This window comes from Leptodactylus fuscus, chromosome 1 (genome assembly GCF_031893055.1).
Source record: "Leptodactylus fuscus isolate aLepFus1 chromosome 1, aLepFus1.hap2, whole genome shotgun sequence".
NCBI classification, from domain to species: Eukaryota; Metazoa; Chordata; class Amphibia; order Anura; family Leptodactylidae; genus Leptodactylus; species Leptodactylus fuscus.
The window spans coordinates 68,041,587-68,056,244 of NC_134265.1; the positions used below are offsets into that span (position 1 = coordinate 68,041,587).

Genomic DNA, 14,658 nt, shown 5'->3' on the forward strand with positions numbered 1-14,658 from the left:
TGAATGGGAGTATTGATATACAAAAACTTTGTGCACAATATGGAGAAATTGTTTTATCGCAGCGTGTCAGTGTTGAAAGAGGATGCAGACACCTGTCCATGACTGACTGAGCATGCGTGTGTGATTCTGTTAGATAGAGGAGTGACCGTGGATTATGTGGCAGGGCATGAAATTTCCCATAGGAAAGGTAGGTGGTCAGTGATCGGAAAGTGAGGTCAGTGGTGCATTTGTGACCCACAGCTGAAAGCTTCTTTACAGATGGAAAAAGTGTATTGAAAAGCAGGGAGGTTATGTAAAAAACAAAACAAAGCAGCAATGTTTTTTCAGACTTTCCATTGTAATAGAAACAGAATTTCACAGCAAGTACCAAATTGTATCACATATTGCCCATGCACAACAACCCCCTTCAAACTGCTGATCAATGGGGGTGCTGGGATTCGGACTGCCACCGATCCGATAAGCTTTCCTTAGAATAGGCTGCCAATATGGAGAGCCACTGAAGTAAATACAGAAGCAATGGCACCAAAATAAGCTGGAGAAAGCAGACAATTCAGAAGTTCTTACACTTTTTAATTTCCATATATAGAAGAAATCTATATACAATCAGTGTGCATTTAAACAGTATATAAAGTCAATCAATTTACCGGAAATGATACTGGCTGCATAGCACATTTGATATTATTGCCCATTTCTTAAAAAAAGGGAAAACAAATGGATTAACAATAAAATTTTGGCTGGTTTGGACAACGGAGTTGCTTGTCTGACACATTGCCTGGTTTAAAAACAATACGTTCGACTATTTCAGGCTGCATAAAATTTTTTTTTTTAAAGAATTTATTCTCTCCATAGACTTCATCACAACACTGACAACTGCTTAAAATCAAAAACATAATCCTAATAAAGTGTACTATAAACTGGAACGCTACATGACATACAAATGGAATCGGTGTTCCCTTTCCCCCTTTATTTTGTACATTCTGAACACTATTCCATCAGATCTACAAAAAAAAAAAAAAAATGTAATGAATATACATTTATCCATACTTTATGAGAAGGCCTGAGTTGGTGGGGAAAGGAACAGTCAAAGAAAGCCTGAGGAAGGAAGAAATGTCCATTTAATTAATTTACAATAATTTACAGCAGTTTCTGTATAAAAAAAATATTACAATTGATCACGGGAAAAAAAAAAAAAAAAAAAAAACTGGCTATTTTACACTTTTAGGTACAGATTTTAAATATTCAAGCATATGATGAGAAGCGGCAAGGTGGTTGCAGTGTACAATGTAAACAAATAGCTTTGGAAAGTGAACAAAGTCCTTGAGAGCGTTTCCCAGACAATAAAAAAAGCCTCTCCAATTACTTGTCATTAAGATCATAGGTCAACAAGGTGGTAAAATTCAGTTCTAAGATGTTTTTTTGTTTTTTTTATATATTTTTCTATAATAAAATTCAGTCAAAATGGGCAGTGCTGAGGTCTCCGAAATAGTAAACATCTTTAAGTTCATTTAAAAAAAAAAAAAAGAAAAAAAATGCCACGTTTGCAGCACAGTGCAGCATATACCTTAAATACAAAAATATTCTCTGATCTGGTGTGATACTAGGACCTTGCATTCAGGAAAGTAGCAATGTCTGCACTTGGCAGATCCAGTCCATTTCTTTCAAGTCATGTAAGGCAATCACTGTGATAATTTTACGGAATATGGCTAGTGTCCAGGACTCAGGTGTCCTTGTGTTATGTTTTGCGGCCGCTCCATAAATGTTCAGGAGTACTTTTATGATCCGAAGAACATTCAAAAGGTGACCTACGACCTAAAGGTGATCTAGAATCATAAGGAGACCTCTGGTCCAATGGAGATCTTGGCCCGCTACTAGAAGCTCTATGGTCCATCTGCCAATCCGAGTGGTACCGGTAATCCCTGGAAGATTTGTGATGGCTGTAGTCAGAACTGGATCGATGATCTGAATGTAAACGGTGATCAGAATGGGATCTGTGATCGGAAAGGGATCTGTCCTTTAAATTTCCTTCTATGTTTGACCTATGATCTCTGCTTCTGTGGTCGTCTAATTTTCTGTGTTTGCTTTCGCTGTGGTACCTTCAAAAATGAAACAAAATAAACCCCCATTAAACATACATTAATCTTATCATACTACAATTTACAATCATAATCTGGCATTTAAAATGAATGTAGTATGTCATACGAGAAATATACAGATAATCAATAAAGGGGCTGTGACGGCGACCTCTCATCCCTTGGTCACATGGCCATGCTGCAGCTCACTCACATTCATTTTAATAGGACTGAGCTTTACAATAACCATGTGACCAACAGACATGATGTCACTGCCAGAGACAAAGAAAGTCATGCTTTACCTACCCTTTAAAAGGGAATCTGTCAGGGCGAATTGGGACACTAAACCACTCATGGGCCCTTATGCACCCAGCGGGTTAGCCTTTCAAACACCCTGTAGTAACGCCATCCGTGCACGCAATAAAAAAAAAAAAAAAAAAAAACACATACACACACACACACAAAAAAAAAAACCTTTATGCTTACCCTGCCGCTGTACTCCCTGTGCAGGCGCAATCCTTTACCTACACCTCGGCTTCAATGTACATGCCTCATACCTGTGGCACTTGCACAGTAAAGCCGGGGTGTGTGTCCTCAGCTTTACTGAAGAACATCTATTGTGCTCCTAGCACCTGCATAGAGTCCTATGAAACTCCATGGCCTCATCTCTACAGAAGTATAAAGGTCTATTATTTGTAATTGGGTGCATGGATGGTTTTATAACAGGTCAATTGGGGACACTAAACCCACTATAAGGACCTGTGAGTGGTTTAGTGTCCCAAATCGACCTGACAGGTTCTGTTCAAAGGAACCTGTCACAACGTTTCATATATTTGTTTTGGTATATTTTTTTTCCTCATGACATAATATGGGATTGCTTAGAAAGCTGAATGGTGCTCCTCTGTTATTCCTCCTGAATATAAATGAATAAATTGGCACCATGGGGTTATCTTGGCGAGTGACATTGCCCTGCAAAGTCAGCCACTGCAAGTTATGACTAGATAGGGCCAAACCTGGTTACGCTGGGTTCACACCTGCGTCTGGGGTCTCCGTACTATGGTTTCCGTCTTCTGCATGGCAGAAGACGGAAACCATAGATCGGGTCCGGCCGTGCGCGGCGGTGAGCGTTTTAGGCTCTCCGCCGCGAAACCGGATTTTTTTATCCGGACACAGAGTACTGCATGTCCGACTCTGTGTCCGGATTATAAAACCCGGTTTCGCGGCGGAGAGCGCAAAACGCTCACTGCCGCGCACGGCCGGACAGCTTTCTCACCCATTCAAATGAATGGGTGAGAAAGTCTCCTGCAGGCTTCCGTCTCCTGCATCTGTTTTATGCAGGAAACGGAAACCTGCAATAAGGACCGACGACGCAGATGTGAACGAGCCCTTACACAGTTGTCAATGTGTTCATGCATTGCTAGGAGGAATAACAAGACAATGAAAGAAGAGATTTGTTATTTCGTGGGGATTCCAAGTATTTGCAAAACAAACATGCCAGAAGTGTTGACAATTCTGCATAAAGGGATTGTCCAACATTAGAGAACAGGCTTTCTTACAAAACAAACAACACAATCCATACGTTGTGCTGGATATTGCCGTATTCTCTTCATTGGAGCGGAGCTGCAATATCAGGCAGTGTGACAGGTGTAAAGGAGTTTATTAAAGAAAGCAGTAATTTCTAATTCTAATGCTGCACCTTTAATCATTTTACGTGGATTTATTTTCATTTTGTATATATCAAGTTCTATAGCTCTTGAGAGATTGTGATCACTTGTATCAGCCACTGTTCACAGTACAGATCAAAGTCAGATTCTACCTAGACACATACCAATTTCATTGACTGCCAGTTATCCCATCAGTATATTATGGTGTGTGGGACGGAAGTTGGATTACCCAAAAGAAACCAAGGAAAATGCAAGGAGAACATACAAACTCCATGGAGATGTTGTCCTTGGTCAGATTACAATCCAAGGTCCCAGTACTAACCACAGAGCGATGTATATGCAGAAAACCTAGAGAGCACTCTATAGACCTAGCACCACTGACCTGTCCTGCTTGTAATGATGATCCCAGTCTCTGTGGTCTTTACCATTGCTGAAGTTAGAGTACGGTCTTTTTCTGGAGTCGCTCTTCTTGAAAGCATCACTGTGATGTCTGTCCTTGTGATGGTGATCATGATACTGTGATAGATGTCTGTCAGAGGAATAACTATCTCGGCTGCTATCATCATGGTTTGTGTTTTCTTTTAACCTTTCAACATCTAAAAGTAAAATGTAATGTGGTGACTGTATATAAAACAAGGAAAGATAGTAGGACTAGGAGTTGCTCCAATAAAGAAAATCTGTAAGAGCTTTATAGCCGTGTCACTTACCTGGGTGTCGAGCGATGGCGTTCATGCTGCTGCTGACATTCTGGTCATTGTGCTGTTGGGATGGAAAATAATCTGTTAACCAACACAAATCAGCAGCCAATAGATTATTTACCTGACAAGAAATAGGATTGTGATTGGAGCTGGACTGGACTTGTGAATATTTACCTGAGATTCCTGACGTTTCTTGATGGCATGTTTGTACAGTTTGTGCAGTTTACGGGCATCAAATTCGGTAAATTTAGATACAAAGATCCATAAATTTCTAAAAAGAAGAAAAACAAGATCGCAGTCAAAACTACAGAAATAAGGAATGAACTAAAAGTGTTTTATGTAGCGACCATATAGTGGCATACGTCAGGAAGTACTTCCAACACTATACCTGAACCACTGTGCCCCATTTTTGGGTTTGCAAAACAAACAAGCTCATTATATGATGTTCCAGAGAGATACAGAGATGCAGGAACAATCCCAGGCACAGTGCAAGAAACAAGTTCAGCGGCAGGGCAGCTTGAGAGCTGCCGAAATGCCGGAGCTTGCGGATCATCAACACCGAGAACACGCTCATTAATATGTTGTCCTAGCGAGCTGCTGAGATGCTGGAACAATCACAGGCATGGTGTGAGGAACAAGTTCAGCGGCAGGCCAGCTTGAGAGCTGCCGAAACGCCGGAGCTTGCGGATCATCAACGCCAAGAACACGCTGATTAATATGTTGTCCCAGCGAGCTGCTGAGATGCTGGAACAATCACAGGCATGGTGTGAGGAACAAGTTCAGCAGCAGAACAGCTTAACAGCTGCCGAAACGCCGGAGCAGGCAAACCATCGGAGGCAGCATTTTGCTAAATATCAGTGGATCATCGACAACAACCCGCAGACGAAGTCGCGGGCAGAGATTATCCTAGGGTTATCCAGTGAAACTTTATTTCCCCACAAAAGAAACCTAACTGGCAAACCTCAGCAACCTTTATAACTTTTAAGGTCCTGTTATGTACCATTGGTGGCTTCTAACTTCTCCAAGTCTTTGCTCACATCAGACTTCAGGGTTAATGTTGGATGTTTCACACATAGACTGACTCACACCACCCAAACGCTAAACAAAGTGAAGTAGGTGCCTATAGTTACAATTGGTTGAATCGCTAAGAATACTAAATTTTACCTGTTGCTATATTTGCTATTTTAGCAAAAAGGACCAAGAAATACCGCCATTCTGAAAGTCACTATGAAAGCAGATGCAAAATGGCCCCACACAGTGGAAACGCAGCGTTTCTGGTTGCAAATTTTTTTTTTTTTTTAGTCAAAGTCAGGAGTGAATTTAGCAGAAGGGAAACATCTAAAAGCTTGCTTTATATTTTCAATTCCTCTTCAAGCTTTTCCTGACATTGGCTCAAAAAACTTCCGCAAAATCTGCATGAAAAAAATGCAGTGTTTCCACAACGTGGGTCCAAGCCCTAAAGTTGATTTCCAGTTCCAAATTGAAATTTTATATTTAGGTCATCAATATGTGATCTGTCAGGGTCCAACACCCTGCACAGATCTGCTCCTAGCAGGCTACGGGTGCCGGACACTGTTAGTGGCCAGTTGGTGTGTACAACTGGAATATGAGCAGCACTGCATGTGACTCCTGTCCAATAGCAGGATGATCTGTGCAGGATCTGGATGGGAAATGCACCCCAAAGAATCACGTATCGATTAACCTATCCTGTGGATAGTTCAAGGGTATTAAAAGACAATTTGGGGCCAGAAAACGCCTTAAGGCCTTGGCCCCATGTTACGGAAAAGCTGCTTTTTTGGTTGCAGATTTTGCTGCGTTTTTTTGAGCCAAAGTCAATAGTAGCTTGTTAAGGAATGAGAAATATAAAAGGAAACACTTAGAAATTTCTCTTCTGTTAAAACCACTCGTGAATATGGCTCAAAATACCGCAATACAACGTGGGGCCTCAGCCGTACTCTGGTCATTACTAGAAACATCAGGCAAGCCATAGATTATTCAGTAACAAGCATGACATTTCCATGGTGAGAGCAGGTGAAGCTTTAGGACTGGAAAGCTGTCCATCCCATGATAACTTTCACTGTAACCCAATAAATTAGGGCAATACTTTAGGTATAAGGCACAAGAAGAAATTATATAAAAATACATGTACACATGTAACAAACATGATAGTAGGATTCTGAGGGAAGACAATCTACTTACTTCCTCCACTGTTTAATTTGTTCTGGGTTTGCATATTCTTTTAAGCATTCTGTTATGTGATCCCCAATTTTGATCAGGCACTGCCGGGTGTGCTCCAGCTGTTCTCGCTCAGAGAGCCCTTTTTCTGGTCGATCCAGCTGTTTTAATGCAGCCTTCACGGGTCGCATTCGCTCTTTACACTGCAAAACAGCATTTTGGGATACAATTGTAAACTCTGTTGTGAAAACTAAAGAACAATTCAGCAAAAAGATGAACTAGCACTTGAGAAAGTGGATTAGGTCTCCGCTACAGAACGGTAGAACAGAATTTCTACAAAGACATTGCTTTTATTTGCGTTCTTTTGGTTAGTATACTGAGACTTGCAGGCAATACGCTCTGGGGAAAAAAAAACTATGCAAATCAGCTCTTCGTCAGAAAATAAAATGGTGAGAAATAAGTGAGGGAAATTTTATAGGTAAACAGGAACCAAACTTACAACACTGAACGTCTTCTGATCAAGCTCCTCTGCCTCCTCAGAAATTGGAACCGGATCACTACTTGCAGTTATGTGAACAGGAGTTTCAGCGGAAATATTTTTCTTTGCTTTTTCCTTTTCAGGTTTCACATCATTTACCTATGCGACAGGAAGAAGTCACAGAGTCAGAAAGTTCATGGGTAGCGTCAGACTCTAACCTAACACCAAGTGCGCAGAATGGGATTTACCTTTTCTTCTTTGATTTCTTTTACAGGCTCTTTAGTTTTTGCTTCCTTCTTGTCCTTTTCTTCTTTCTTTTCATCACGATCTTTCCTTTCTTTCTTTACCTCTTTCTTGTTCTCCTTTACTTCTTTTTTGTCTTCAGGTTCCTTTTTCAAAGGGGCTTCTGGCTCGGCTCGCTCCTCATTCTCTTTCTCCGCTTTGACTTTTTTACTGTTTGTCTTCACAGAAGCATCTTCCTCCTGCAGCAAAACTATACTGTCACTTTCAAGGACATGGCATAATAAATGACATAGCGAAGCACCTATCAGTACAGTTTCTTGTCAGTACAGAGCAGGTTAGTTGGATGGCTAAGTACTTAGATGAAAGTCTCAAGGCTACTGTTACACCAGCTATGACTGTCTTTGCAAGGAGTAAGGGAGTCGTATAGGTCAGCTAATGCTCCTGGGAAAAGAAATATAAAAGGATGCGAAAGGGAAGGAAAGCTATGCCGCCTGTGCTGGTAGCAGGGCGGGTTCACATCTGTGCTCCGGCCTCCGTTATGCAGGTTTCCATTTCCTGCCCGAAAAAGGGCAGGATATGGAAACCTGCAGGCATTTTTCAAACCCATTCAAATGAATGGGTTTGGAAAGAGTCCGGCTGTGAGCGCCGGTGAGTGTTTTGTGCTCTCCGCGGCAAAACCATTTTTTTTTTTAACCGCACACAGAGTCGGACATGCAGGACTTTGTGCCCAGTTAAAAAGAAACGGTTTTGCCGCGGAGAGCACAATAGGCAGTCACGGCCGGACACGGTTTGCCAGGTTTCCGTCTTCTGTCTACAGCAGACGGAAACCTGTGAACGGAGATCGGGCGCTGGTGTGAACTCACCCGTAATGATTGACTCTTTAACGGCATCAAATTCATGTTTCTTTCTACAGACCAATAATAAAATGTGTTCATCTAAACTTTTCAGGTTTACCATTTTGTATTACTTTCAGACCATCCATATAATAAATACGCCACACGTTCAGTGCAAGGAAGTACTAGAAGAGAAGGGTTAGATAGGATTTTTTTTTTTTTTTTTACTGTCCCTGCCTTACTAATTGCTGTTTATACAGTGCTTAGTCAATACAGTATATAACAACTCGAGAAGCCACCCAGTTGCTTCCTGCCCTGGTCATGTGATTGCTGCAGGAAAAGCTGCAGAAGCTCTTTGCTAGCAGACCAGAGATCAATTCTACAGGGTATGTTAGGAGGCTACATTCCACCTGTAACTGGGGCCAGTATCTCAAACCTAGTTATGGGGGAATTTAGAAATAAGAAATTATTGTTGAAACAGTTAAGACAAAAAAAAAAAAAATTGTAAAAAGCCAAAAATAAAGAGAAAAAAGAATGCCACTACCCGTCCACATCAATAGCCCTGTTCTCAAAATACCATAAGGCCAGTATGAGAGGGAAACAATTAACAACTTGGCTCACATTTTCCCACGTCTTTAAAACACTTAAAAAACTACATCACAGAAAAAAGATGCAAACATTTCTTTAAAAAACAAAAACAAAAAAAAAAACCTGCACGCAAAGTGTTACAACTTTCAAAAATGTGTGCGCAAAAAAAAAAAAAAAAAAAAAAAAAAAAAAAAAAAATTATATATATATATATATATATATATATATATATATATATATATATATATATATATATATATATAATTTATCTGTTCATGAACTGGGGAAAATACCCTAGTCATCAAGTGGTTAAAGTTCTTCATACTTATTGCAGTAATGTCTAATAGCCGAAGGATCATATAACACAACATTAGTCTCATTTGTTAGACTCGCCTTGTCTTCATCATCCTCATCTTCCTCTTCCTCCTCCTCTTCCTCTGACTTTTCTGAAGTAGGCGGTGAGGATTCACTTTTGACTTCTTCAATTTTTACAGCTTTTACGGCTTTACTTTTCTTTGCTCTGGCTTTCCTCCGTTTGGAATTTCCCTAAGAAAGAAGAAACATGTTATATGAAAAGTCACCTAAAGCAATGAACTCAGACTTTTCTAAACCGATTTTCCTAAAATACATTTTAAGGCAATTCACTAAGTTCCCATTCATACGGGCACAGAGGGGGTGGATTATGGCTCGTAATCCACGTCATAGTCCGACCCCTCACAATGGTGGTCTATGTAGACCACCAGGCTGCCTTTTCTTCAGGCAGATTCCACGCCTGGTGGCAGAAACCTCCGGGGTCTGCCCATTCATTTGAGCAGACTCCGGGGAAGGGGGTGGGGGGAGCCGCGACCGTCGTGGCAGGCGGGTTTTGACCTGAGAGTGAAGTGGTTCCCCGCGTCACTCTCGGTGCCAAAATCCGACCCCACCGCCCCCTGTGTGAACTTAGCCAAACTGCTTACCAGTCACCAAAAGACTGTAGACATTGGAGCAAGAACTAGAAAAGGCTGCAATTTTCTGGAGCAAAATTTGTGTGCCAAAAATTATGTCTTTTTTGTTTCATCAATTTTGTTATGAACATGCTGTAAAATGTAAACAATCTCAGAAGTTTAGACAACTTACTTGTGCTTCTTTTTTAGCAAGGTCCTTGCTCAGCAGTTTTATGAGGTAGTCTGCTCTGGTCTGTAATTGCTTAGCCTGGGGCTTCTTATCTGGATCATCAGGCAAAATCTGAAAAAGAAGAAAATCAGAACTGAAAGCAACTGGGTAAAATCGGTTTTCTAAGATCACCCTGGACTCTGACCTATTCTTCAAATCGCACATAAAACCCTCAACACTTCCTGCCGGATATGGGAAACATTGGAACAAGAATGAAGGGATTGGTAAGTTGAATATCATGTTTGTGGTTTTTTTGCCCCCAACCGAATCTTAGGGAACTAGTGAGAAAATCTTTCCATTTGGTATCTATCCACCACCAATGTATGCTATAAAGAACAGTCAAATTTACCTTTTGTGTTAAGTTGAGGTCGGGATCCATTTTTATCATTTCCCAGCTGCCATAGCCATATTCATAGATACCAATTAACAGATTAGAGTCATCTTCTTTGCTCCAGTCAATATCAAAGTGTGCTGCTTTTGTGTGGCAAGGAATAACATATCTAAAGATGTGGAAAAAAAAAAAAATTAAATAAAAAAGATACCCATTAAATAAAAAAAACAAAAAAAAAACAAAACACTAGTTAAAAAAACAAACAAAAGAAAACAAATAATGTACACCGATTGCAAAACAGGCATCAATTCATGAAAGAGATGTAGTTACGCAAATGTTAACTTTCAGGAGTCATAGTAAAGGGAATATGAGGCCCAGAAATCTGCTCTATAATGGATCAGATATTCTGCTTTACCTTTGGCTAAACGCCAAGGCCAGAAGTTGTTCATTTCAGCATCCACAAGTGTATTTGAGAATCAAACCCTCCAGAAACAGTATAAGCCATAAACCTGCAGTCTACAACATGTCACACACCTTTTTCTATCCTCAGCATCTGAAGGAATAGATCGATGCAATGGAAGTAGCTCTTCTTCATGAGAACTGACCAGCTTTGCATTAACTTGTACTCCTGAGATACGGAACGTTGGCCCTTTCATTTTTCCTCTCCTTCCACCTAGGATGAAAGAGAATTTAATAAAACATACTTCTAATTTTAGTACATCCATGACCATAACATAAAACATGCAGGAGGCCTGGAGCTGCAGGGCCCTAAAGGACCAAGGTAAGTTCTGCATTGTATACTAGGAGACTGCATTACTCTGGAAACTGGGAATAAAACAAGAAACACCACTTCAACCATGATAGATAGATAGATATTTTATTTTTTACAGTAGACTGGCTTTTCACATACCTGCTCTTTCGCTGCCAGAAGAACTATCTTTCAGAGCTTTGATACAGCCATTGTGCACTAGTTCTCCGAGTCTACGCAGGTCAGTCTCTGACTTGTCCACCAACTCTGCATCACGAGCTATAGCATCTAACCTAGAATAAACAGAATTTTATACAGTTAGTGAGGTGAGAGCCTGGACAAAAATGACATTTCTCAATGTAAAATAAGAAAGGACACATGAGAAATTGTCCATTTGTACAAATATTCTGCTGTGAATCCATAGGAACACATGCAAATATTTCTGACTTGAAACTCAGATAGAAAATTAACAGCTATCTGCGACATGTGATTATAACCTTGCAAAGCCATACGATGCATCTTAAAGGGGGTTTCCAGTATTATCAATTGATGACAAATCTTTAGGATAGGTTAATTTTAAGACCAGCGGTCTGACAGCCTGGATTTCTGCCTGAAGGGACAATAGGTGAGTGCTGCACAGCGTCATACATGGCTTTGCATGTGTGCTCGGGATCGCAGCTCAACCCATTCACATGAATAAGTCTGAGCCATTTGACTGATGAACGTGAAGTCAAGAGTGCTGCTGATCTTCAACTGAATCTATATTAGGAACCAATCTGTACCATTTAATGAAGACTATAAACCCTTTAACAAAGATGGGATCTTGGCACTGTAGCTCAGCCTTATTCTATGGCCAGCTTTGGCATAACATAAGAGTCAAGCTTGTGTCACTGTCCAGTATCCAGCCTCAGTCAAGTAAAGAAGTATGAGCAAGCCATTACCTTTCCAGAGGTCCACCAAATTTTTTGTAACTTTTGATAAACCTATAGAGTAAGAAATAAGTAGAGATTAGAAAACACTTTATATCTAACATATCTTTTTATACAATATGCTGCTTCGATAACACGTTACATCTAAGGCTTCGTTCACATCAGTGTCAGATTTTCCGTAAGAGACCCCATTGCAGATTCTGCTGAAAACCAGTGGATAGAAAAGTTCTGCATGTTATAGCCTATGGGGTCCGTGTGTAACCGCTGTTTTAGAGGGCAGGTTCTCAGTCGTTTGGGTCCCATGGCAGATGCCAATGACAGAGAGCACGGCACAAGTGCGGACCTAAAGTAAGAGCTGAAATGTTGGAATACTTTTGATATATTTTTTACCTTTAGTTTTGGATATTGACAGAAAAGGAAATGAATTTGTATGATACCAGCAACTATTATTGCTTTTATTTTTACATGAAAAACATTTTTATTTTTCTCTATCTGCAGTGCAAATTGTATTTTTGGATGACAATATACATTTCATAATACCGTGTTTCCCCGTCTTATATTAAATTCTCTTCCGAAATATATGACCTGTCTTATTTTCGGGGGATGTCTTATACAGCGGCTGGAGCGGGGGACAATAGACAGTCATGCCGGCGCTTCCTTAGCGGAGCGCCGGCATGAATGCAGGTTGTAGGTGGTCCAGAATGTGAAGGGGAGAGGTGTGCTACTTACCTTCCCCATCTTCGTAGCAGCACTGGTGCTGCTGTTGGTCGCATCAGAAGTGGTGGGCGGGGCTTAGCGGAGATTAGTGAGGCTTCCGGTGGTTGCGCTGGAGAGCCTCACTTAGTGGGCATTGCAGCCGGCTGAACACTGTGCTCCGTGTGCACAGGAAAGCCGTCTGCTGCCTCTGCTGTGATACCACTGTTCTGGCTGCTGTGGGATGAGCTGCCACAGCAGTAGGATACAGCAGCAGATACTACTGTTGCTACAGCAGCAGGTACAGTGGTATCACAGAAGAGGCTGCAGTGTTTTTTGGGGGATGTCTTATTTTCAGGGAAGGTGGTGGTGGTGGTGGTGGTGGGGTTGCCTTACATTAGGCAATTTAACAAAACCTCCCCCATGCCTTACTTTCGGCGGATGTCTTATTTTCGGGGAAACAAGGTATATGTGACGATAAACTGTAAAATAAGAATTACTTGTGGTATGAAATTAAAAGAAAAAGTAAATAAAACAAGTAAAATAAAAATTATGAACTTAAAGTGTTTTTTTTCTCTTTTTTCCCAAACAACGGTCAATGCATAGAATTAATACATAATCTTTTATATGTCCGGCATCTTTGAATACTGCGATATCAATTAGATTTATTGTTTAACTAGTTTGACCAGTAAAATGGAAAAAAGGATGATTTAGGCCAGGGCCCCACGGGCCAGAAACGCAGCGGGAAAAATCGCGGCGTTTTACAGTATTTGAAAAGTGGATGAGATTCATGCGAATCCCATACCCACTTTGCAGGGGAAAAAAAATCACAGCGTGGATTTGAAAATCGCAGCATGTCAATTATATCTACGGAAACGCCGCCGGCTTTCCTGTAGATATAATGGTAAGAGAAAGTCCGCGGAGGAAAACTCTGACCTTTCTCTTCAAAGCGCTGCGGAAAGAGCCGCAATGTGTTCATGCGGCTCTTTCATAGAGGCGGTTATAGACCGAAGCATTTGAGGGGTTAAACGTCAAGGGTCGGAACAATTTCCAATGCCAGCGGGATATATAGCACAGCCAGTACCCACCATCTACAGAGCAAACTCCGCTCCTGAGCCAACTCAATACTCCCAACCAGAAAGTAAGACATACAGATACATCAAATTTCAGGAAAGGATTCATACCATCAGTCAACAATCATAAGTGTATGTACAACTTTAAGACGGCTAACATTTACACACATGCTGTGCATAAAGAAGAATCATACCTCCGTATCTCAGCATCACTAAAACCTTTAATGTTTTCCCTTGGTATAGTCCTTGGTCGACCTCGTTTCTTGGGTCTTTTTCTATCAGAGCCTGAATCACTGTCATCAGAACCAGAATATCTTCTATTCCTGCTTCGTCTACCTTCGCTTCCATTAAAGCTTGCCTGAAATTCAGAAATATTTCGTAAAAAACATAACCTGGCAGACAAAAACAAGTAGGCCAGCTACAGTAATACACAAACTACACAGCCTCTCACCTGCTTTGCACAGTTCCGCATCCTGGGAAGCAGATAGATTTCTTGAAGCTCTTTTTGTCTTTCCTCTTCCTCCATTCTTCTTCTCTGGTCTGAAGGAATAATGTCTTCCCAGGATTTAGAATTTCGATCGGGCTCCACAATATCATCTTCTTCCATTGTTGAAAAGTTAGCAACCTTTTGGACAAATAATAGGAAAATCTTTACCAGTAATTTGGTTTCCACGAGTCCATCATAACAGCATTTATTTCAGGTTTAGCCGTCAAGGGAATTGAAATGGAATTAAGTTTATTACGTAGAAAAACTGCTGAGTAAGGAAGAAATACCCAAACTAGAATTAGATTGAGATAAAGTGTCCTTAGGGTCAGCTAGCCCTTATTAGAGTATATGACTGTAATAGTATAAAATACCTTAAACTGTGAAAGCAGTTCATCGCCAACTGTCAAGGGCCCGCCTTCATTTTCACGGGTCTCCGCTCTCTTCAAAATTTCATCAATGTCCATTTCCTTCATTTTAAAGTGAGAAAGTGGTTTAAT

The 14,658-nt window shown here is 40.7% G+C and overlaps 1 protein-coding gene across 2 annotated transcripts in view; it reads right to left on the minus strand.

Moving 5' to 3' along the window:
* Positions 1-612: 612 nt before the first annotated feature.
* CHD1 (chromodomain helicase DNA binding protein 1) overlaps positions 613-14,658 on the minus strand; it is a 42,354-nt gene continuing 28,308 nt past the window's right edge. For both annotated transcript variants that reach the window (XM_075271550.1, XM_075271542.1), the window contains 16 exons: positions 14,533-14,628; positions 14,126-14,299; positions 13,869-14,032; positions 11,921-11,962; positions 11,142-11,272; positions 10,766-10,904; positions 10,250-10,400; positions 9,865-9,972; positions 9,142-9,294; positions 7,333-7,566; positions 7,106-7,243; positions 6,631-6,809; positions 4,606-4,702; positions 4,441-4,492; positions 4,116-4,329; positions 613-2,093 (listed from right to left, as the gene is read on the minus strand). In XM_075271550.1, the coding sequence (XP_075127651.1) occupies positions 1,733-2,093; positions 4,116-4,329; positions 4,441-4,492; positions 4,606-4,702; positions 6,631-6,809; positions 7,106-7,243; positions 7,333-7,566; positions 9,142-9,294; positions 9,865-9,972; positions 10,250-10,400; positions 10,766-10,904; positions 11,142-11,272; positions 11,921-11,962; positions 13,869-14,032; positions 14,126-14,299; positions 14,533-14,628 (2,433 nt within the window). In that variant the 3' untranslated portion in view covers positions 613-1,732. The remainder of the gene's footprint in view (positions 2,094-4,115; positions 4,330-4,440; positions 4,493-4,605; positions 4,703-6,630; positions 6,810-7,105; positions 7,244-7,332; positions 7,567-9,141; positions 9,295-9,864; positions 9,973-10,249; positions 10,401-10,765; positions 10,905-11,141; positions 11,273-11,920; positions 11,963-13,868; positions 14,033-14,125; positions 14,300-14,532; positions 14,629-14,658) is intronic.